Raw genomic sequence first — 24,752 nt, 5'->3', positions numbered from 1 at the left:
ATTAACACACAGCTATGCACGCCTAACATCTGCCTCTGTTACTGGGCAGAGCGCCATCTATAACTTCGCACCACGCCTAGCGAGTAGCGCCACAGTAGTGACGTTTTAGCCTCTGTGACAACGCTTAGCCTTCGTGGCGAATCCAGGCCAGTGGTGTAATATGGAGTTAACCCTTAGCATCAGGTGAATGGTTCTTTTCTGTATTTGGAAGTCGCCTTGGTGACTTTCCTAGAAATTTGCTGTGCTTAGTTTCTTCCACGGTGTCCTACTTGTGGATTATTTTACTGTCGAAGCTAACTGACTTGACTTTACACTTAGGCTCTATTTTTCCTGTGATTGTGCACAAAATGTTATGTTGGGTAATTTCACAGAGAACAGGTAGTAACTTCAAAGCGTAGGTCTGGTGTACAATGTGATTCCTTTTTAATCAAACTCTGAAACAACACAACGAGGTCAGTTTTTTATGAATACCAAGATTTGAGGAATTGTACAAAACTGTAAATGAGAGAACCTTGGGCTTGTAAAAAAAGTGTGTGCTTGACTTTGCACTGATTCAGTTCTCATAGTCACGTTGTCTAAACTTTTTTGGCCAAAAGATGGCGCACTTTGTCTAATGTGGGTGCAGCTGTCTAAACCGCAACACAGAGCGTAGTTTCACATTCCATACGCACGTGGATTAGAGATGATCAGTATTTGTTTTTAACTCAAGTACTTTGCCCCATATACTGTCTTCACCAACAACAGTGTCACGTGAATGACGCCATTTTATGAAGTTTGTGACCATTAAATTAAACGGTTCTTTCAATACACATCATTATGAAGATTACGCACGCACAGCATGAGGAGAGGTGTTTTTTTCAACAGCGAGAAGGCTCATCTCGCTCATCATCGAGTGCCACAAAAGTTTTCCTGCCCTGCCACCCATCCAAAGGGCACTTTTCAATCATACCGCATCTCATTAAGGATGTCAACTGGAGTTCACGCGCACCCGTTATAGTGATAAACATAACAGTCAGAGGGTTAATCACAGTGCAGCAGAAGTTAAAATTAACTTTCAACTCAGAAGTTTTGGCACGGCCACGAAGTTGCCAAAATTGACTTTTCAAGGGACTAATTTGAAGAGTGAAGCAGCAAAACTATACATTTATTATAACGAGGATATACTACTGGGAATATGGCAGCGATATTCAGGGTGCATCTGCATACAATCCAAGACAAAATCAGTAGAAATTTATGGAAATTTATTTACGAATGCAGCCAATCGTCTAACCTGGTTTTACTACGAAGAATCTCCAATTCACATGAATCTAAATGCTTCATTTCTTGGATTTGTGCCAAGAGTAAAAATATGTTTATAAATCTGGACCAAGGCGGCAATTGCCAAAAATGTTAAATACTGATCAATAGAAAGAGTGATCGATTTGTGCGGGGCGTTGATATAGTTTTATAGGCCACAATGCGAATTACGATCCTGAACAAACATTACACATAGCCAGTATGGGCATAATTAGACAAAGACCCGACTGGAAAGAAACGCTGTTTTCAATTACTGTTTGACAGTTATCAAGGGGATCGTGTCAATTTTGTTTCGGTAGTTTTCTTTGATACGCAAACTTTCAGAACAGAACCCCTGATACAAAATGTAACATTAAATAAATTGATTGATGAAATCAAGAAATAAGTGCCAGAGCATAAGTGTCTTTTTGTCGTAATTCATATTAAAACAAAATTTATTAACGCAAGAAATTTAAACCCAACGCTTCTATGCGCTGTCCTGGTACTGCTTTTTCATCCTTCCTGGGAGCACTTGTTATCAAAACTTCTTCACTACCGATACTGCTAATAAACCAACAAAACATTGAACCGACATAAATCATGAAGCAAACATAGTAAAACTACACGCTAATCCAGTTTAAACAAGACCGTGGTAACAGATTATAAAGTACCAATTCATTATCCTTGCGGATTGACACGGAAAACTTGTTCACGGACATCGACTGCTCGAAAGCGACAGGACACATATGCACGTGCTATAGCAGAAGGAAACTTTTTTTTTCATGCATGTTCCCTCGCCCGTGTGTTCCTCCCCATGATAAGGTTTTAAATTCAACACTTCATTTCTTTTTCATATTCCACTTTCAAATCTCAAAACAAATCATTCACCAGGCGTTTTCTAGAGTAAAAATTAAGTTGACGAAGCAGTGATTGGGCCAGAGGAGCTGAGATTAAACGACACACACGCAAGAGTCCTCAAGTACAAAATATCCGGAAATGAAATACATGCATGAACTATGAAACAGGGAAGGAAAGCAAACTGGTATTTTTAAACTGTCGATTCGTTTTTGCCAATTTTCCCTTTCAAATATTTCTGCACTGCCTGCCCAGCCCCATTTTTACAAAGGCTTAAAATTGAAAATGTGAAATAAATGGGAAGAAAATGCCCCATCAGAAACACCTGGAATGTCAGCTGGGTGAACACTGATATTGCGATCACGTCCCGGTTCGAGCCTGTGGTTAATCAGTAACTCTTTTTATCTTGCTATCTCCGAGGTCTTATTTAGTTTTAATTCTATTTAGTTTAGATTTGCATAGGCCCTACTTGAATTTTGAAAAAAAAAAGAAAAGGCAGCGAGAAAATTACGGTTCAGCCCTCTGTGTTTGGCTTGGCAGAAACAAAAAGGATTTTAATCGGTAGGACTTTGAAACTGCCTTTGAACAACTAAACTCCCTACGTCTATGTTTATACCAACAGTTCCTGGATGTGGAAACAGATGAGTTGGATCATCCGGAAAATTAAATCCTACGAGGCCGTCGTTGGGAGGTGTTTCACTCCTGGCTGGTGGCCGTGCCGACTGTAAAAGGCCCCGGATCTAGGCAACGACTTTTCAGTGCACGCTCAGTTTCAGTAAGAGAAGTAAGAGTATGGTAGTCCTCTCGGTTGGAAGAGCGTGGCTGAGACTGGAAACGAAACATCGATTCGAACTGCAGGTGCCCTGCGTTAAAAGGTGAATTTGGACGCCAAGATCAATTCGGTCATTTTGTTGGAAGGTCTGAATCGACCAGCGTGACATTGAAGTCACCCACCAGAAGAACCTACCTGTTGTTGTTTCAGTTGTCTGTAGGATGGACGGACGTACTTAACGTTGGGGATCCACGCCGTATACGGCCTGCTGCTTTTAAGAGCCGCGTTCTTCAATCTTTGAACAGTATAGGTCCAACAGTCACACGATGAGAAATTGTTGCTGTTCAAAAAACTGGGCTTATGTGTTCAGCGTGCTGGGAGCAGTTCTGATTATACTCGGTGGGGTACTGGTCGTAGTCATTAATAATTTTATCGACACTACAGTTGAAAAGGTAAGGCTTATCATTTCGACACGATTAGGCCTATCTCTTTACTAAAGACTCGTTAATGTGTAATAGTCATTGTTTCTAAATATGTCGTTTTCGTGGATTGCTCTTTTCCAAACAATAATAAATGATCACCGTGGGTAATCGATTGTTCCTATGACTGAAATTCTACAAGTGCGATTTTAATCTGTTTACTAAATACTGATCTGTAAATACTAAGGATTACTAAAGTTAGCCCGGTTACGGTCGACTAGCACTTACGGTTTTTAGTATTTTTTTAATCTGATTCGTATTACTAGTTTCATAACATTATTCCGTTTACCCAGATCTATAAATACTTTAAAAGTACATCAAGGTTGGCTAGGTGATGCTTATGCAGGCTTATGCAGTGAGTGCCCCAACAGCAGACCGATGTTGTAATGACGTCGTCATAACTTCAGGCGGTGACCAGGTTAATGTTGAAAAAAACGTCCATATCTGACGTCTTTCTGGCGGCATGTTTGCACCCGGGGCCGACGTCAGGATAACGTATAACTCACAGGTTGAGAAGACGTTAAATTGACGTTAAAATGCCACGAAAACGTCAATTGACATTGAGGCGATGCTGTTTCTTGATTATTATACTTTCAGTCGACGTTTATTCGGCCTTTTCTTATTTTCTTTTTTCGCGTCCAGCCGACGTTGAAATGACGTCCTATGGACTAAAATATAACCTACCGGTACCTATTACTTCTGGAAGCCTCCCCTAGGGTCGGGATTTCCATTTATTTGTTAACAAATCGAACTTTTGTCAACTTGCTCATGTAACCAGAGACTACATCTTTACACCCTGTTCTATTTTTCAGAATCACACTTTGATAATTCAAAAACGGAGCTGTTTCTGTTCAATAGCCTTCCTAAAGTAATCATCGAGGGTAGACAAAAACAAAAAAATTCATTCACACGACAATATTATTTTTTCCGGCAATGAATGGCGTTTATATGCAAAACTACATTTACAAAGCGAAACATCTGTAAAAAAAAAATCGAATGCCTGCGAAACTAATGAAAAAGGGCAAAATCACTCGGGAAATGTGCAAACGCCACATTCGTATTGACATGCAAATTAAAGTCACACAGAGATTACATACGGACGTCCACCCGACGTCAAAACGTGGACCGTTGATTAACGTCAGATATTGACCATATTCGGTTCAACGTTCAAAGGTGGACTTCAAACCAACGTCACATTTCGACAAAAAAAACTGACGTCCAGGCTGACCAACTCTGCGACGCACACAGAAATAAAGCAGTTACATGTATAAGTCTGTAGCTAACGTTTGTCCAACCTCTGATACCGAGCCTTGGGCCAACATCGGTCCGCTGCCTGGGTGCCTACCCCTATACAACTGAGTGTCAAAACTCTCACCCAATGCCTCGAGATAGCTTCTTTTAAATGTCTCTTTAAAGGCTGAAACAAACCAACCTATTAAGAACTGTTTCACCGCAAGGTGTCTAATGACGACCAAGAGCCTCCAAAAATTTCCAAGGGCTGGAACTGAGGTTGAACAGTTGAAGGAATTTTCCCCACTTGTTTTTACGCCTCCAAACATAGCTCTGGGTTTTTCAAATTGAGTACAGAAAAATAGTTTAAAAAATGCTTTTGAAAAGTTTATCATAAAAAAGAAAGGTCAGTTTCACTTTTAGCACATAAAACACTGAATAAATGTTTATGCTGAATATGATCCGTGAGTCCAGGTATTAAAGCCTACTCGCCTGTACACCCGTAATTTTATAGATCTTCAAATTCTTCAAAAGAATCCCCGTTTTACCAACATTTCAAAGTCGATTCTCATTTCGAAGGCACGACCTTTTATATAGCTCTCCACACAAAAATAAATAAGATGAATAATCAACAGGAAAGCCATGGCAACAAGTTATTTTATGTTAAGCAGAGTGGAAACTCCTTCAGGGTGCAAATACTTTGGAAAATGCTAAAAGCCGAGGACTTTGGACAGGGGCATGTATTTTTCAAGAGAGGCATAAGGGTTTGTACGATGCATCCAACGAATGGTTCAGTTGCTATCGAATGATTTAAACCGAGAAGGATGTATAACATTCAAGCCCAGGCGGGAATCATTTTGGCGAGTTGGATTACTCCACAGCACGAGCACATACTCAGTGTTTTTCTTTACTTTTAACAAAAGGTGAGAAATTTAACGATATGACTGTGACAACTGGTTTTGTGCCATTATTTTAATATGCACATTAACGTATTGTGCATTTAGAAAAGAATCTTATATTAGGATGTTTTCCTCTCTGAGACATATGCCACAAAGAAGTTCAAAGTTTAGAACAAATAAATGACCCAATGAAATTGTCAGTGAATGTGATAAATAGAGATATAACAATAATGATCAGAATGATTTTTTAAAGATTTCCAAATCTACAATAGTGCTTCACCAGATCAATGAAAAATAACCTGTCTTAACCCCCTTTTTAAAATAAAGAATTCTCAAAATATCTCTTATTGGTGAGAATGCATCTTTTTCATTACAGAGATGCACAACTGACTGGTTACTCATCAAACATAGTTCCATTATAATATAGAATACATTAATTGCACAAATATAGTTGAGTAAAAAGTGTAAAAAATGCAAATGGATTCTAAAACTGCAAAATTGACGGTTCTTCAGTTATTTTCGAACATTTCGGCTGTTACATTTCGACGTTTATACTGTCCGGCATTATTTCATAGTAGGATAGACGTGAATTGGCATGTTGTGTTGCGTTGCGTTGCGTTGTGTTGTGTGAATGAACTTTTACTCACAAGTCATTGCATTTTGTATCTATATAATCATATCTTGGTGACCCTCGACCTACTGTAAGTTTTACGCAAACTATACTGATTACATGAAGTTATCTGCAGTGGTACGATGTTGCTATTTACACAGTTTACGTTCACTATCCATTGAGTACTATCGATACTGTCAGGCGCACAGTCTCAATGTGGGTACAAATTCAAGCATATAACGAAAATGCTGTTTCATTTTCTGCTCAAGTCGGGGAGGATCGATGTCCTTAATCACAAGATATCACAAAAGGCCCCAAGGCAGCTGGGCCGAAACACCTCCTCCGTGGACATTTTCTCAGTATCACTACCATGCATTTTGTTTCGCGCTCAGTCACACAGTCAGTGTGTTCGATTAACTTCCAAGGGGCACCACCCTAACCTGGCTGGCGTGCGTGCTGTGGGATACGCAAAACGGGGGAAGGAGGTTGAATCTGAGTAAACTTTAATCGCATTGAACCCACTGTCCTAGCGAAATAAATAATGGCAAATTTTCGAAGACGGGCCCTGCTGAAACATCTCAATTCTTTCACTCGCAATGCCAACAAAGATTTTCTGAGGAAACGAATTGTGTGAGAAATAACAATGTCCATCATTGAGAGTATTTATTTTAATTGTCTTTTAACTTTGCTGATGCGTAAAAAAGGATTTATTTCACTCAGTTTTTGTCGGGTTTCGATCACATTCGTGACTGCAAGGCCGACACCTGAAGGTGGTCTTCGCTGAGTGGAGGATTATTGAAAAAACAAAACCTACAACATTATATTCAAGCATTGTGTGAGGTAACAGTCGTCAAAAATCACGCTGCAGAAAAATGTATCCCAAATTATTTTTTTTCAGAACTGCAATGGAATTGCAACTATAAAAGGAAAGTAAAGGCAGGGAACGTCGCAGAACAATCCTTTGAATTTTCAGTATGGACGATGACTGCATCAGTAGCCAATGTTATTCCTTTATAGGACACGACTTTGGTAGAAGGGTCGACATCGTTTGAAACCTGGGTGGAGGCGCCAACTCCGGTCTACATGCAATACTACGTCTGGAATCTCACTAACAGAGAAGAATTTTTGAACGGAAGTAAGCCTGCCTTTGAAGAAGTTGGCCCTTATACTTACAGGTATGTGGCGATGAAGATCTCACACGGGGTGTCCTAAACTACCACAAGCAGGACATCGTTCTGAATTACTCAGTGCACGTTTTCCATGAGTAAATACTGTATTTGATTTCATCGTCCTTCAACTGATATCGATAAGACGACGTGGTCACGTATGATAATCAGGTACAAACGGAATCAATCTTAAGAAAACTGATTTGATTCAAGAGAAGCAGTGTTATGCCTAGCTCTGTCAAAGAGAGAGATGTTTAAAATCTCGCTTCTTGAAGGAAACATTCAATGGAAATTCAGCTCAACCTGTTTAATAGATTTTCCATTCTCGGGAAATCCTTTCATCAATAAATTGTAGAGGGCGCTATTTTTCATTTGTCACAAAAGGCACTTCTGGTCAAAGGCGCATATAAGTACAAAAATTCCACTTTCACAATGGAGCCTGAAAGTAAGAGGTCATACGGCGAGTCCCCGGAACCCTTTGCAGTTCACTGTAGCCAGCAAGCAGTTTGCAGCAGATTTGTATTTCATACTTACAGGAGAACAAGAATGAATGGGAACGCTGGGAAGATTCAGTAGATGGGTTCTAGATACAGTTTGGCTGGCCTGATGTAGTTCTTGTCAGCTTTGGACTTCAGAATCTTTCGTAATTAAAAGGCAATTATTTCTTTAAGTTCATTTTGTTGAAAACTGTAACATGCTAAGCTTAGTTTGCCCTCTTTCTGTGCAAGTTTATACTTACAGATATATCAGAAAATAATTTTGAATATAACTTTGCATGTGCAATAACACCGACTTGTACTGGTCATCATGTATTATGGATTTTCGGAAGTAAGGAGGTCAATATCCAGCAAGATATTTCTTCCAAGTCAGGCATTTTTTTCAGTTTCTATTAATATGTTGTTTTAAAAATTATTAAAAAAGCCTTCTTGCGGGAATGGTTATTTGCAACTTGGAGCACACCGGTAACACACTGAGTGGTGAGACCACCGGGTGCCTTCAAGGTGGGTGACACTTTGTTAAAAATCCACTGCAAGAAACTAATCTCTTTGATCTCACCGGTAGTTTGGGTATACAGACCACATGCATTCGTTCAATTTCACTCATCACTCTCTCATCTTAGGCGATCCAGCTATCGAACTATTCAGCTATTAAAATCTAGTCCTGAATCTTCCCATTCTCAACACAATACGATTGTTTTACTCATGTCCATTGTCAATTTTTGACAGTTAAACGACCACAACGAGCTACAAAGCACATGTCCATTGTCAATTTTGACAGTTAAACGACCACAACGAGCTACAAAGCATATGCCTAAACACCGAAATGCATTAATTACCTTTGCTTCCTAATTTATAGGCTATACCGTCACACAGTTACTAATTAAAGATGTCTTCTACCAGATATTCCTGCAATACATGCCTATGATTCGATAATACTGTGCGTTATTTTTAAGTGGAAAAAGTTTATAGTGTGTATTTCAGACCAAGGTCTATGCCCAATATTGTATTACATGCCTTGTCCAGTGAACATGATTATATGAGTTGTGTATTTGATAACTCAAAGTGGACTTTGTCACAATATTAAATTTATCTGAACAAGCTCGAGTCAGGTAGTAAACAGAAAAGCGAGTGTCCTGCTTGTAAATACCTACGGTAGCTATATTTTAGGGTTGAAGTGCACGATATTCAATGTAAAGTAAATCACTAACATAGGCAAACGGGCTATAAATAATACATCTAAATCAATATCCTACTGTGTTTAAATATGTTATAGGTTTTCCCGGCCAATTAATCATCTTCGCTCACGAATTAGCGACAGTTACATTCAAATTAACACAAAATAGATTGGCGATCTTGATCACCATTCAAAGAGCAAAACTGATGAATCAATTTCATTCTAAGAGCAGGCGGTTGCACAATCTCGTTATTCAAAATGTGAAGGGTCAGCATTCAAGTTGGAAAAACCTCAAAAGCATTCAAATTTGAGCGGACACTCCTGCGGTTATGTGTTGTGGCGTTCAATTTCGTGAATCGGCAAGCATTTGTGAGATTCGTGCAATGTTATTCATTAAACGTTGAATCCTTTTTTCTTCATGACTAATTTATGCAAAATATTTCATGAAAGGAACCGTTGGTTCACAGTTAGAGATCTCTATAAAAATAACGATTGATCAATGTCTATTTGCTAATTTGCTAATTCGCATTTTGATTCTGGTTGAATTGTTGTGTAAAGAATGAACAACAGCGAAGTAAAATTATCACACCAATGTACAAATGATGTGAAAAATAGAATGAATCATGAAAACAAAAAACTACTTTAACAATGTAACAAAGAAAGAAACTAAGCCATTGTTTCAGAGAATCCAAAATCTTAGTATACATGCATATTTACGGAGAAAGAGCGTGTTTATTGTGTATAATATAAATAAATTACAAATCAGTAAAAAGTGCATCTAAAGGATTTTTCTTTCAGCATCCGTGATGAAGGTTAAGAGAGAGTTAAATTTCTACATTTTGATTAAATAGGCAATCAGTATTAGCCAGAGAGCAAAATTAATGTACTGTATTCTTGATGTGTATTTTCAGTTAAAAAATATATATATACATACACTCAAGTCACCACTGCTATCGTGTTTTCTATTTGTAATCTCCCTTTCTGTTCTACACGCATCTTAACTTGCCCTATATTCCTCTTATCTTGAAGTTTTTTTTTTCAATTTGAAGGCTCAAAATGCGAACATGATTGCCCATAGACGAAAACAAAATTAAAAATCGGGAGGAATTTTTCGTTCCAGTCACCCAGTGCGAAATCGAATGACGGTTATGCACTGTTCAATTGAATGAAATTAGTTATAAATTGTATTTGTTACGGTACACTATTCGACAACTGTAAACGAATTTGAAGGCTCTGTCGTAATATGCAAAGGAAATATGGGAGCAACCATCTGGGGGAAAATGGTTGGAATACGAATGAACAATAAAGAATTTGACTCTGAAGGAGACGAATTCGGCCGGGAAAGCCTATATTTTCTGTGATGACTTATCTTGGTTTTTCTCAGGGAGATCAGAAGGAAAACTAACATCTCCTTCAATGACGAAGATGGAACTGTGAGGTTTTATGTTTACAAGGCCTACATTTTTGATCGAGAGCAGTCAGTGGGATGGGACAATGACACGTTTTCCACTGTGGATCTTTTGACCATCGTGAGTTGTCATTCTTTTATCAAATATGTTACGTTTCTGTTTGTTCTCGATCCTCAAAACACTATACTTTTATAAGTGATAAAGCTATTAGAGAAGTTTTCAATCCATATACTTTTGAATTACGTTAAAAATGTTCAACTTAAAGTCTATCCGCTGTGACACATCTGTTTACTTTTCGTCATCCATTCTGTTCGACAATCATTTCCATCACAAGACACAGGTCTTAAAGGGCATAGGTCGTGTTACGGTCCCTGTGATGCACGTGCTTCTGGTTGCTCAGTTTCATCTAACACCGGCAAAAGGGCACCACTCATCTCCGGTGCTGCCTTGTTTGGCAAAGCATATAAAGCTCAGAATTTGATGGATTACATAGGCCGCAATCGTTGCCGTATTGCCAAGTATTATTTGTTAGGAATGACCGACGAGACGGACATGATCGGAGCCGCTGGAGGATCGGCGGAAATGAAACGGCTTAAAGTATGATAAACATGAGGTGTCAGACTGAACTGGATATGATCTGAAATGACTGCGGCTAACATTTGGGACATCCTGCACGGTGAAAGGGAAACAAAAACAAGGGCAGAATAATCTCCTATGGAAATCAAATTCTAATTGAAACACAACATGAAACAAAAATGAATTCATTCGGTGGGAAAAAATGCATGAAGTTCCACAAATCAGCTAAATAATAGTGAAGCAGCAAGGGTAGGCCCTACTTCAAGCTCATTGATGAGCGATGCTCGTACGAAGAGAACACGTCACTGAGCGGGGCAAGTGGCCACACTGTGAAGGCTGACCAAGCCACCTGATGGTGTAAAAAAAGGGATGCGGATTTCTGCGTCTTTAAGATACCTGACACAAATTAGATTAACGCATTTCACTGTGTGCGGCAAAAATAGGTCAAGCGCATTAATTCATTATCCTACAGTTGCGTGATCAGTCACAATCATGACAGCAAGTAAAAAGCTATAGTACAGTTTTTCATCCTGTCAAAACTTAGCTCTTTACAAAAGGGCGGCGTCCAATATTCTACCCATAAAAGCAAAGTCGCTTAAATGCAATAAATTATCCTTGTCCGATACCCATCATGTAGAAATATTCTTCCAAAAATCTTATCAGTAAATGTCATATGTTGAAGGAAAAGATTGCTTGTGACCATGCACGTGCATTACTTTTTAACCATTCAAGCAGTTCTACGCCCCGACTGGTAACGTTATTACTGCAGTGTCATCTTCACCTGTCAATTATATTGTTTTCTTTTTGTCATATCTTGTGCCGCTGGTTGCAAGTCTTTTTTACAAAATATATTAAACACGACTGCTGTTTTGGTTTCTGCTTTTTTCGACGTAATCTTATCAGAACAATTTGTACTGGCTAAGGAAAAACTGCTAGGATCACGACCAACGACATGCTTCTTTAAACTGCTAGCCAGTCTCCAAGGAGATATCACTGTTTCGCAGTTCTCATTTCCTATATATGTACTCTCTGCACGGAGAGTGCATATTAAACCTAGACTCAATCCGTCGTTAATAAACTGTGCAGGTTGCCAGTACATGCTTACTTATGAGGAAAAATGTACTACCGGGAAAAAAAGCACATTTTAGGCTCTAATTAAAACATTGCAAATTTTGACATCATTGATTTTTTAAATTTTTAAATCACTTGAAGTGCATGTTTACTTATGAGAAAATGTACTACTGGGAAAAAAGCACATTTTAGGCTCTATTTAAAACATTGCAAATTTTGACGTCATTGATTTAAATCGGTGATTTAAATCAAAGCGATCGAAATCGGCCCAAGCGGCGTGTCAAGCCTTTTAGCATAACAATTTTGTTTTCATCAAAGGTGACTAGTGCATTTATCTCTCCAGACATTTGGCCATTTGATGACATACGATGACATGGGCAAATATTTGCACAAACTGATTCACGGAGGATCCCAGGCAGATTTCATAATTGACGTGTCGGTAAGTACAAAAAGTCACAAGACAGTAGACTGTCGTGAGATCTGAAGTTTAGTGTTGAACTGTCCATAGAGGAATAAGAACAAGGGTTGCCAAGACACCGGTCCAAGGAATGTTAGTTGCATCTTAGGAACATGGTATCCGATTTGGCGGCACAAGTAAAGTGTTGCACGGCATGGATAACGTTGGTATCAATTTAACACCTTCTGTGTCGATCTTGTGCTGTATGGATTACGATGGCGTTGAATGAATACTAATTTAACACTCCATTACAGTTTTGCAGTGCGATATTTTACCCGTGAGTGGATAAGTACCCGCTTTAGTTTATTCAATCGTTTTGTTTTACATACCCACTTCTGAAAAACATTTCTCCGGAAGTATGAAAAATTTGTAGTTTGAGTAACGTTGCCCATGAATTTGAGCGCCAACTGCAAGCTTCTTAGCGGGTGATGTCAGATTAGAGCACGCAACAACTTACAGTGGGCTATTGTCATATATAACTCGTTACCAATTAAATGACAACAAATTGGTAATAATCTCTTGGTCTGAATGCATGATTAAAGTATTTAAAAATAATTGCAGGTGGTTATTTTTAAACACCATAATCATACGCAGTAGCATCACCAAGGCTGCTGTTATACCTATATCTGGTTCGTAAGTGACTTCGTTACAAAGGCGGACGCGCCACGATTTGCAGGCTCCCACTGGACTGATGTTGCGCATTAACTTCCGGTTCCATGGTTACACGGCGATCAATGTATTTAATTCTATGTGCAGTGCATGTGCAGGAGGCGTGGTTTAAAGTGAAGTGACGTCACACTTACAAACCGGATAGAGTATGGTATTCAATTAGATATCGGTAATGAATGTCTTTGTGGCCAACGAACAGACAAGGCACACTGTTCGGGCAATTATGGGTAACCCTGAATAATCTAGTCATCAAAAACAAAGCGGCATGAAGACATCAGACTGACAAACACCTTGTTGAGCGGCTTCATTTTTTACGCGACAGTTTGCCATACAACATGAGGGAGGGACAGACAAGTTCACGGCAAATAAAATACTGTTTGGCTGTGTTGACTTAAAGAAAGGGTTAACTTCGTTTCTGTTCTATCTAATTAGGTAAAGGGATTTTTGTTTGGTTTCGAGCAACCGTATTTCAAGTTTCTGAGCGGTTTGTTACCGATTGAATTACCGGAAAAATACGGGATATTCTATGGGGTGAGTATAGTTTCATAGAAAAGAACATTCATTCTGTCACTTCATGAAAATATTCCAGCCATTGCACTGGTAAATATTCATTATTTACTTAAAAATATCCTGCCAACCATTAGAATCCAAGAAACAGTGCCACGCTCGCGACTTTCCTTGGAATGCCCTCTGCACACACTACAATTCTCAATACAGAGTTAGCCCCCCCCCCGTAAAACACACAACGTAACTCAAATCTAACATTTGTTTTTTCCCAAACTTTGGTATCAAATTGAAGCTTAGGGTGTTATCTTTTCAACACTTAAAGACTTCCTTCAAATTTGATGCTGGACAGAACAAAATATGAGTGGTTACGTAATTGAATACATCTCCGCAACTCATTCGATCTAAATAAGTCTTCAGTTTGGAAAAACAACATCTTCAGCTTTATTTTGATACCAAAAGAACAATTTCTGACAATTATTGTGGGAAACAATAAATGTTGCTTTTGGCTTGCTTTTTGGGGGCCTGGGAGGAGGTCACCCTGTAAAGGTGCTGAGTCATATCTAGTGTAAGAGTTCAAAACTAAAATTCATAAATTAAGCTTAACCCCCTAGGCTTTTCTGTCAGGCACCCTCCTCAATCCTTCAAAATCCTCCAGCAATTCCTGTCATTGTGTTGAGGCAGTGTGAATGGTATCCTGGAGGACTTCACCTACAATGTGGGCACGAATTAATGCATGGCTCAGCATAAACAGCACAAGGTCTAACCTACAACCTTGACCCAATACATCCTTCGCAATCAGCCACACTTTTTTGCCATTCTTTCTCAACCTTACGAAACCGCCCAGAGGATTTCGAGGATTGAGGAGAGTTAAACTTTATACCCTGTTTCTGTCACGCAGTCAAACGACACAGTCCAGGAGGAATGGGTTGTATACACAGGACAAACGGACCTCTCCTTGGTCAACCAGATCAAGACTTGGAAGAACCTAACGTCGCTTGAATACTGGAGCAACGAATATGCCAACATGCTCAACGGAACTGGTGATTAATTACGGAAACTCGACAGGGAACCGGAACACCTATAATGGAATCAAAAGTGCTCATATATCTTCATTTACTATGGAAATCAGAATACATGTACAAGCGGGATTGGTATTTACTTAAAACACCACCAGGCAACCTTTTCCTCGATTACTCCACCACTTCCCCCGCTTTCCATTTTTCTACATTTACGATTTGAATTCAATTATTTGGGCATAATCTAGCTGAGATCCGTTGGCTATTTTAAGCCCAGCAAAATGAATTGATACTTCGAAACTGTATTGGTTCAACTGAACTAAAAATCTGTGAATTTTGGGAGGAATAATTCTTATTCTTATGAAAATCATTTCACTCTGGCAATAGATATCGTTAATATTAATTTGTCATTTAACACTCAACTCTGATGTTACACTTTTATAGACGGACAAGCCTTTCGTCCATACCTTGACACAACTGATGCATTATACGTCTATGTGCCAGACATATGCAGGTGAATATCTGGTTAATGTTATCTACTCAATTACAACTGTAAACTGTACGTCGTGTTATGCAACACATTTAGCGACAAAAATATTCAGATATAAGACAAACACAAGACAATTTACCACATGTTCCCATACTTGACCATTCTGCAAAATAAAGGTCTGGTGTCATAGAGTATATGGGCCCCAATGAACTGCGAGGCATACCAACAGCAAAGTATTCTGCCCCGGCATTCCAGTACGCAAGCGCGGAGGAATATCCAGACAACATAGGTTTTTGCACACCTGACGAGAGCGGGTGCACTCCAAACGGACTGCTTAACGCAACGGAGTGTAAAAGTGAGTCGAATTCAGTCATCTACTAAAGCCGTACAAAGGTTTCATGTATTTCATGAAGACGGACATTTTATGCTTCCCGTTTCCCTGGTAACACCAAATTTGACTGTTCCTCCTCCCTACAGCTGCACCTATATTCTATTCCTCTCCACATTTCCTGTACGGAAGCAGCAATCTATTAGACAGCGTAATAGGAATGAATCCAATACAACAGCAACACATGGTGGACTTCGACATCGAAACGGTAGGCTTAAAAATGGCACACAACAAATGAAATCCGTCTCATACACCCCTGGACCTGTCACAAGCATGTTTAGATTCGATGTATGACATTTTCTGTGTCAGTAAAGACTATAACTGATCAAAGTGAGCACTAAGCAGCAGCTACTAGTGGGAAACTTAATCTTTGAAAAACATACGCGAAGTAAAGAGCACAAAATGCTTCTCTACCTGTACGTGTAAAAATAAGTGTAAACGAATGCGTCTGTGCAATTCTTTCCAGAATGTAATTAGGTTGTCTGGGTATTACACGAATTATCAAATCGGCATTACAATACAATATAATTTTTTTTAATCGGAAGGTTCTTTCTTCTGTATGTTTGAAGTATTATTTTGTTTGACTTATTTTTTTTTTACATTTCTCTCAAGCTCACTGGTGTTGCAATGCAAGTTTCTAACCGTTTACAAATCAATATCCGAGTCAATCCGCTGCGCCAAATCAGGTTAGTTTTTAAAATAAACTTCGACTTTTTTTAAATTAACTCTGCAGGGTAAGCTCAAACAGATTCAAAACGTAAGTTTTCTTTTCTGAATTTTGCATTTTTTTAACTGCCATGGATAAACCGGTAGAGCTTCGGGCGTCCGGTTTAAATGCCTAAGACTTTAATGTTCTGAAAACTCTCCTTTAGGCTAACAAACCTCAGTTTACGACAAGGTTTTGGAAATTGCCCGGGGAAAGAGGATTAATTGTACTCCGGCTTCAAATACAATTTACAGGAGCGATGCTGATTTGCATCAGTCATGCTACAGTCAGGGATGCAAGAATTGTCGCATCGCCAACACAGACTGGAATGTACATGTAATCAGCATTATGTTAACGAAGGAGACCGGTGTACTTCCTTTGGACCATTTTAAAAGTATTCATAGGAAAAGTGGCATTTTATGAAAGATTATAAGAGGTCAAAACTTTTTTATACTATCATTTCCTGACCTGGAGCGTGCCCACGATTCAAAACCGGGAGAAATGCAATCGAAACTGACGGGTGACGTACCACTCGAAACTACTGATACGTGAAATGCACAATGAACATTTTACGCGATATATTTTATTCTACAGAGAGGCAAGAAATGTCCATTCCGTGTATTTTCCTTACTTCTGGCTGAACGAGGTAAGCACTGCGTCTAATCCGATATGTTAAAATTGTTTTTCTCTTTTTTACAGACGTTATCTGCTATTGAAATTTATGTGAGTTTTGTTGTTACGGGTGACTGACAGAGCCGTTCAAAACTAATCACTCACTACATCAGCATCCATCCCTTTGAATAGATGCTTGCATTTATGCCTCCACAGGGTTCCGTCGCTTGGCAATTAAAGTACATGATAACTGTAGTTTGTTTTCCGTAAGTCTGTCATTCAGCCTCTATGTTTGCATTCACCTCAATCAGATAGAGTACTCGTAGAGAGGGTAACAGGCAAAGATTATCTGTAAGCTCGCCTGACTCTTGTGATAACTTTCCATTAAAGGCTACAAGCTGCAAGATGAAGAAAGTCCAATGCTTAAACAAACAAGGGCACCTCTTTTCTGAATTAAAAGAAACGAGAAATGCAAATTTGACTGGAGAATTGGAAATATAGTCCCTTCTAGCTTTTCAAAAGTACGACACCTGACCCCAGAAGTTGATAAACAGGCAGCCAGCTCAGGAGAGATGAATGCAAATGACACCACAATGAAACCAAATATAAACATTTTGACAATATTTTATGTTTTGCTATAAATAAAGACTCCCTTCTACTTTACAAAATACATCATTACGGCTTCTGCCAGACGATCGTGGAGGACAGTGAACACAACGCACGAGAGAGGGCGTTTTGTTAACTAGCAACGACGTCCTTTCGGAATTGTCACACCGTCACTGAGCGTACAGTACTTACGGTCAGTTTTCATAAGGAAATCAATAAATGCATGTAGGCCCTACTACAAACCTCAAAAATAAGGTGTCTCTCCATATACGTGCGTGTTTTCAGCCTGCCTTGTCCCCATAATTTATGGACAAACTGCAGGGTTAGTTAATTGAAGCTTTACAGCAATTAAATGCGGCAACAGAATTCGGAATGGATCAAAATATGTACCTGTCAAGTCAGTGTGTTCACTACCATGCCCTTGTGCACCCTTTACTTGAGAGTTCGCGCATGCGCAGTCGATAACTTTGCCACGTATTGGAGGCAGAAGACATCGGACACCGTTCCGACAGCCTTCTGTCCGCGGATGGAGACCGTAATTTATTTTAACAAAATACAAAGAAAGTTCAGGAAGATAACCTGATAATTAAAACTTGATTAGGCAACTTTAGACCAGCGTATAAACCCAGTTGCACATACTTTGAAACAAATTCTGAAAAACCTACATTTTTTAAATTATTTTTTTTAATAAATACAACCTAAATAAAACCAGATTCGAAAGAAAATACGTCCACGATCATTCCCATTTTAAAACCATTTCTCCAGTTTATTCTGTGTATTAAAATGTGATAAAAACATCGGTAGTATTTTCAAATTATTGCGAATTGAATATTTTGCACAAGAATGATTTATCCGTAGTAGTGCATGTATGCGAGTGTTGCACTGATGGAGTACATGTACATGAATATGTACTGCACATGTTCAAAGAAGTTGCATACGTAATCATGGCCAACCATATCATCAATCGACAGAGAGCCAAAATTGAAAAATGATCAAACGAACAAGGACAATTTGCAATAGCTTAAAAATAACAAGGTAACCCTTTTCGAACACTCTTTTAGTTACCAAGACACGCAGCATGTGTGGAAAAATTGGAGAACAATTCAAAATCTCAATTTTAAAATAGGCCTACCCTTTTAATTAAACGTTCGGAAATGAAACTTTACGCGGACATCTTTCACCCCATTTTCTCCGAAATGTCAGTTATGACGAATATGAAACACATCACAAAATGAAATCTGAGGCCTGGTTATATTTCTCTGGTATAAATTCAGCAAACTTTTACACAATGCGGAAAATCTCCGAAGATGGATTTTGTCATTTACCAGCTGGTGTCGTATTTCATTAAGCAACAGAGAGTGACCACGACTTTGCACAATTTTAGCTCATGCGCACAAACGAAGTGGAGGGGTGAACTTACATGATGTATATGAAAAGGCCCCCAACAACCTAAAATCTTTGCACGGGTTCTGGGGCGCGTGGTGGTATAGGAAACTTCAATCGCTGCCTCCCCCCTTCTCATTTTTAATCACAGCCCTGGGGATACTTGTAGTGTGCGGTGTCTATGCATTATTGTTTTCAAATGGATGGGAGATCGAGCAAAGTCACCAGTTAAAAATTAAAATTCCTGCTAAAGTGGCCCAATATCTCTTCTATTATGATATGGTTTGAATTTCCAATCAGTTACCGACTCATACACCAATAAACGAGCCAAGAATGCGCAAAACCTATCTACAGTCGTAACTACGAAAGATTCCCAGATTTCATAGAAAAATGTACTCACCATGAACACCGTAGTACTAGTACACCTTGTCTGCTAGAGGAGCCATCATTGGCAGTTGCTGAAACGCACTTCCGTTCTATCCAATCCAAATTTCCATTTGCATGATCGTGTTTGAAGCCCAAGCGAATTTCTGTAGGCATCCACATGCTGACCAGTACAAATTGCCACGTCTGTATCTATCCATAGTTTCGCCTTCATTTAGTTGAGATAAAAGCCAGCTGCTACTACTAAGTTACCAATCCTTGAAACTCACCATACCTGCATACTGTGCGTACGTTTTGCTTGTTCAACTTTGTTGGCATTTTCCTCACGACCTTCTACCTGTAAGGGTTGTCTGGATTTCTTTTCAGCTTCCATGCTGAATCAGTTACTACACTGTGGAGGCTAATAAAGTTTTTGAGGCCAGTTGGTTATAAAATGCTCCGTAAATACTTCACTAGGTAGTACATGTACTTCTTGAACACCGTTCAGCCAAGACGAGCAATGACAGCGTTTTTGAACATGGCGCTAGGAGCCATCTGTCTGCATATTTCGTATTGTGTGTAATACAAAAGAAGTGATTGGCGACATGGTGCCTATTGAAATGACGTCATTTTAGCGCGTGTTTGGAAAGTGGAATAGTGGTATTCTGGCCGATCTCCAAGTTTTTGACAAGCCAGAGGCGACATTATGAGTTGGTTCATTATGCATGAAACATCGTGAAATTGGAGTGCGCACTTGAACAAATTTTTCTTCTTTTGGGGGCTTTTGAATAAAAGCATTTTGGGCATCCAAAACGGCATGGGATTGGGTGCCAAAGCATCGATGTCTTGCATAAGCCTATGGGAATCCGTCAAATATTAATGTTTCTTGCTCAGAATTCCTTTGTGTGGAAAACAAATACCTTTGTGTCATGTCAACTCACAAATAGATGCATAGTCTATAAGACATTTGAATTAAAAACAACTTTAAAGCTACAAATGAGGACAGAAATTGCCAGCAAATACAATGTACTTTTTTTAAAAGATAGGCCTACTAGTCACCATCAGGCTGAACAAATAAATGTTACTGATCAAAGTAGGATGATCTTCAAAATCCTGATTCTGAATGGCAAATATTGACATTCATTGCCACAATCCAGGACAAAACTGGTATTCATAAAAAGAGTTCCTAAGACTTCCTTTGATGATAAGCTTTACCTTTTTTCCGATCACGTTATTCAAAATTACCCTATGGCAACAATATGCGAAAAGACTTCGATTAAAAAATTTTAGTAGGCTAAGATAGAAACTGTAATGATTAGTTTCCTACTGGCTCACTTCCACCGAAGGTTTGCGCATAAATACGTCGCTTGTTTGTCATCCAATCCCGTGGTGCAGTAAGACTACTTAAAAGGTTTTTCAAGGTCTGGAAGTAATAACTGGAAGCATGCGGATACATGTACATGCATAGGCCTACATACAGCACTGGTAAACTGCATACTTACTCCACACATAAAGTGGGACAAAACTATTAAAATGTCTCATACATGGTTTTTTCCTTAAATTGAAAAGAACCTTTCAAACTACAAAGCAAAGTTGCGTATTTTTTTCAAGAGAATAAAAAGAGGTACGAGGCTGTAACACGGAAAATTATTTGATTTGAATTCTGATTTTTGGTGTTTTCCCCTTAGAGTTCAGCTTTAGATGAGGCTACCGCAGATTTCTTCAAGTCGGATGTTCAAAATCTTCTGCTTATAGCGGACTGTGTCAAGGCAGCGGTTTTTTCGGTTGGCGCAGGCATGTTTGTAGGAGCAGTGATCATTTTTATGGTGAGGTGCAGCCGGGTGAAAAAACGAAGGAAGCTTGTAAGTATAACCATAACGCGCTTTTCCACAGACGCATTTTTACTATGGGTGTGTTCGGTCAGCTTCCCTGAATACACCAGTGTTACACGCAAGGGAAACATCGAAATGAGGCTAATCGAACGCAGCAGAGTATTTGCCAAGGCATTCTGGGAAAATGTAAAGTCTCCGCCACTTGCATCATGTCCATGCACGAACAGTCCATCCGTGACGTCATTACACTCGAGCAGCCTCCACAAACCCACTCGCCAGCTGGGGTAGTGGTGGCTGACACCACGGCAGGCACAAAGATAACGTGATGGCTAAACGAACGCAAACGCTCTCTTGTAAGTTTGACTTAAACGTGTAAGCTAATCGAACGCACCCTATAATGAATCGAGAAAATTTTGACAAATTTGGCAAAAAAGAAATTCTTTTCGTTGGATTGTGAATTGGGCTTAGAATACATGTACTACCTACTGGTACCCGACCTAAGTGATTCGTGTGATTCGCTAGATCTACGAACCAGACTAAAAATGCTGCACTGCAGCGCCCTCTTCAAAACACACATAAGCGGCCACTTCCGAATCATTTGGCTGCGGCTTGACATTTACACACAAATCTACACTAACGGCTGCGGCTACTGCCGTAGACTCGGACACGGCCTTACACAGCAATCGTTCCGTCATTGCAGACTGACAGGGATGTCATTACCGTGCAAGAGGAACCGAAGACAGACAACGGGGTAATTAACACAACATACGACCACACCTACCAAGAGTTAATTAGGCGGGAATCAGAGGGACCGTCAACATCAGGAGACAATGCCACGGCGAAATCAGACGAGAATCATTAGGTCCCTTTACCAATAATTGGCTCAGCTATTCTTCTATGATTTTTGACAGTGCCAAAGGAGGCTGAATATAACGAGTCGACTTAATAAAAAGCCGAGCGTCTCTCATGAGTCCATGAGTACACATTTATTCTGTCTGAATGCAGGCTTTATACAAGGCGATTTAGATCCATTCAACACGCGGTGAAAGAAGTCACTCGAGAAATCTAAGTTGTTCGCCTTGTTCCTAGCTTAGTTTTATTTAACGGCTAGTTTTATTTGATTGAAACTTATACGTAACCAGTGCTCTGAACCGTCCAACCTGTAAGATTGTCTATGAACAGAGAAACACATAAATAAAAAACAAACAAATTTCACGAGCGGTTTACTCTTTTCAGCATACGTTTAGCTGTGGTCATTCCTGAAGTTTCATTGTACATATTCTAGTGTTTAGAGACATTAAGTATTGGTGCACGTGTTACGACATATGTAAATTGAATGACACCTGCTTATGACTCGTGTCACCAAAGTACAGAAAACATGCTCCCTGTTATTGCACCTTGGGAAACGCATATGGTAATTAGCGAGTTGAACATTGTAAAATCAGTGCCTTAATTCTCTGCGTAACTACTGTCTTTTGTATTAGAGCCTGAAAGTAAAAGGTCACGCTTCCGGAACCCTCGCGCGGTCTTCCTGTGGGGATTTTACGTTGGGCCGTCCTATCACGTTCGATAATATTTGGAAGAATAACTCCTAATGGAAACCAACCCATGAAACACTCATATTGGAATTTTACTTTTGTCTTCCTGAAGTAATAATAGGAAAAGTCACATGGAGATAGGTAAAAAGCGAATTTTCTTAACGACCTTTCACTTCCAGCGATATCGTACCTAGGTCTCCATGCACGTTTGTTTTCACTGCCCGTGCTCACGTGAAAACGAGATTGTACAACGTTGCAAAGATTTACCTACTTGCGGTCGATGGGTTCCAGATTCCGCTGAGTTGGCATCACGCAGTTGTTGTAAGCAAAGGTTAGATAAAAGATTAGAATCTTTCGTAATTGAATTAGTTGCTTTAAGTTTATTATTTATAAATTATAGCACTGTGTAAAATATTTTGATCTGTTTTTATTTCGGCTTTTACTGACGGACAACCATAAAATTCCAAACCGTTAAATGTTCATCTGCGAACGAGACTGCCTCATTGCACTGTTCATGTATTTTAGATTTTCGGAAGTGATGGGTCATTTTTTGGCAAGATATTTTAGGTCAGGTGATTTTTCAGTTTCTATAAATTGATATACCATCAAATATTTTCCAAAGCCCCTTTTTCGAGTTGGATTTATTAAGAAGTAACTAAACGAAAAGATATTACAAATTCTAAAATCTTTGAACGTTATTTTTCCTATTCAAGGGTTCCGGAAGCGCGCCATCGGGGGTCAACTTTCAGGCTCAGTAGTTCCACTTAGAGAGAAAAATGTCAAGCATCTTTTCAGGTGCTCCATAGAATGACTACGGAATATAAAACCTTGAATGCACAGGCGTTAGTATTGACTTTTTTAGAATTTTGACGAAATCACAGATAAGAAACTTATAAAGTGTTTAATTTCTTGCACTCAGTGAGATTTCTTGTCTTTGTAAACATAATCTGAGAATATTCTCAGGTTCCAATTGAATTTCCATCAGTATTAAAGAAAACTTGTGTGGTGGGTTGGGTTGAACTGGGATTGTCGTGTCTGGGATGGTCACAAAGGCTCGAATTTTTCACAGTGATTTGAAAACAATGCATACATTACATTTTTCCAGCAAAAGAATGCGGTGGGTAGGTTTACAGAATAATCGTACACGTTCAATAGTTACCACGTATGCGGATGTTCGCATACTCTAATACCTTTGTTAGTGGTAACGTGTGCAAAGCATTGCGCAACTCAACGCGATGGGAGCCTTTGTAAATTTGAAGAATACAGCAAAAAAGATTCCGATGAGTTCATTTTACGAATCCAATTCCAGGAAATTTTCTGACTTCAATCCAGATTTCAACATTCTGACTTATTTCATACGTTGCTCCTCAAGAGATCAAACCATTTTGGGAGAGGATGGACAAGCCCTTTTTGATAGAATCGCTGTAGGTTTTCTTAGGTTGCCAGTTAACAGTTTATACACATTTGTACTTCTCCAGTATGTTTTAATACGACTACTATGATTATGACCAAATATATTACGAATTTAATTTCATAATACACATATATACTGCATGGTCTAAAGCGAATAGAGGACATGGCATATTTGCACAAATATTTCATCTACATGTATGTTTGCAGCATTAAAGTTTCAAACAACGACTACGTGTGTAATGTTCAAATTACAACTCTTGTGACATGTAAATATGGCTTATATGATTATCTTGTGTGGGCGCATCCACAAAAGCCAACGTTCTAAATGGTAGCCATGTAAAAATGATATCAAGGGCGGCAGCTTGGTCGGGTAAAATGGGCAGCCCAGACTTTGTAAATGTCTGTAAACTGTCAGTTTGTCGTGGTGAATTGTTATTTACAAGAGAAAAATGAGCTAATCCGTTGATGCAAACAACAGTTAAATGCCTTATTCATGCAACTGACAATTTTATCATGCGTGTTTCTGGTGTACATGTTGATAAGTATTAAAAACCTTTTACAGTACTTGAAATGATATTGACGTTTCTCCATCTTCATTTATTTTCAAAAGATTCACGTAGTAAACGAACTTTTCTCTTGTTCACTGTCAAATTTAATAGCGCCCTCGGTTGACTTGAACAGCAAATCAAGGATTCCAATAATTATAATATAAATCAACCCGTTCAAAAAGGTAACCTTTTTAACACGTCGTCAGAC

General features: G+C 39.1%; 1 protein-coding gene and 2 long non-coding RNA genes across 3 annotated transcripts in view; 1 reads left to right on the top strand and 2 right to left on the bottom strand.

Annotated features, from left to right (window-relative positions):
- LOC110973217 (uncharacterized) overlaps positions 1-19,942 on the bottom strand; it is an 87,129-nt gene extending 67,187 nt beyond the window's left edge. Inside the window, exon 1 of the long non-coding RNA XR_002597442.2 lies at positions 19,251-19,942. This is a non-coding gene — a long non-coding RNA (uncharacterized LOC110973217). The remainder of the gene's footprint in view (positions 1-19,250) is intronic.
- On the bottom strand, positions 407-3,236 carry LOC147799924 (uncharacterized). The gene is made up of 2 exons (XR_015428322.1): positions 3,098-3,236; positions 407-2,993 (listed from the first exon to the last, which is right to left on the bottom strand). It is a non-coding gene; the product is annotated as an uncharacterized LOC147799924 (long non-coding RNA).
- LOC110973215 (platelet glycoprotein 4-like) lies at positions 3,220-24,572 on the top strand. The gene is made up of 13 exons (XM_022223866.2): positions 3,220-3,354; positions 7,138-7,295; positions 10,345-10,489; positions 12,360-12,455; positions 13,575-13,673; positions 14,548-14,689; positions 15,110-15,179; positions 15,332-15,510; positions 15,633-15,751; positions 16,156-16,229; positions 16,844-16,895; positions 20,902-21,075; positions 21,746-24,572. The coding sequence occupies exons 1-13, from the start codon at positions 3,229-3,231 to the stop codon at positions 21,905-21,907; spliced, it is 1,596 nt and encodes a 531-aa protein (XP_022079558.1). The 5' UTR covers positions 3,220-3,228; the 3' UTR covers positions 21,908-24,572.
- Positions 24,573-24,752: the final 180 nt, after the last annotated feature.

This window comes from Acanthaster planci, linkage group LG02 (genome assembly GCF_054643075.1).
Source record: "Acanthaster planci isolate LZ-2023a linkage group LG02, COTS_SCS, whole genome shotgun sequence".
NCBI lineage: Eukaryota > Metazoa > Echinodermata > Asteroidea > Valvatida > Acanthasteridae > Acanthaster > Acanthaster planci.
Note: the sequence above shows the minus strand (reverse complement) of the source record. Positions and strands in the feature narration are given on the sequence as shown.

Coding starts and splice junctions, on each gene's coding strand:
- LOC110973215 (XM_022223866.2), top strand. CDS start 3,229: ATGAGAAATTGTTGCTGTTCAAAAAACTGGGCTTATGTGTTCAGCGTG. Junction 10,490..12,359: donor CTGTGGATCTTTTGACCATC/GTGAGTTGTCAT, acceptor TTATCTCTCCAG/ACATTTGGCCATTTGATGAC. Junction 16,230..16,843: donor AATCCGCTGCGCCAAATCAG/GTTAGTTTTTAA, acceptor TTTATTCTACAG/AGAGGCAAGAAATGTCCATT.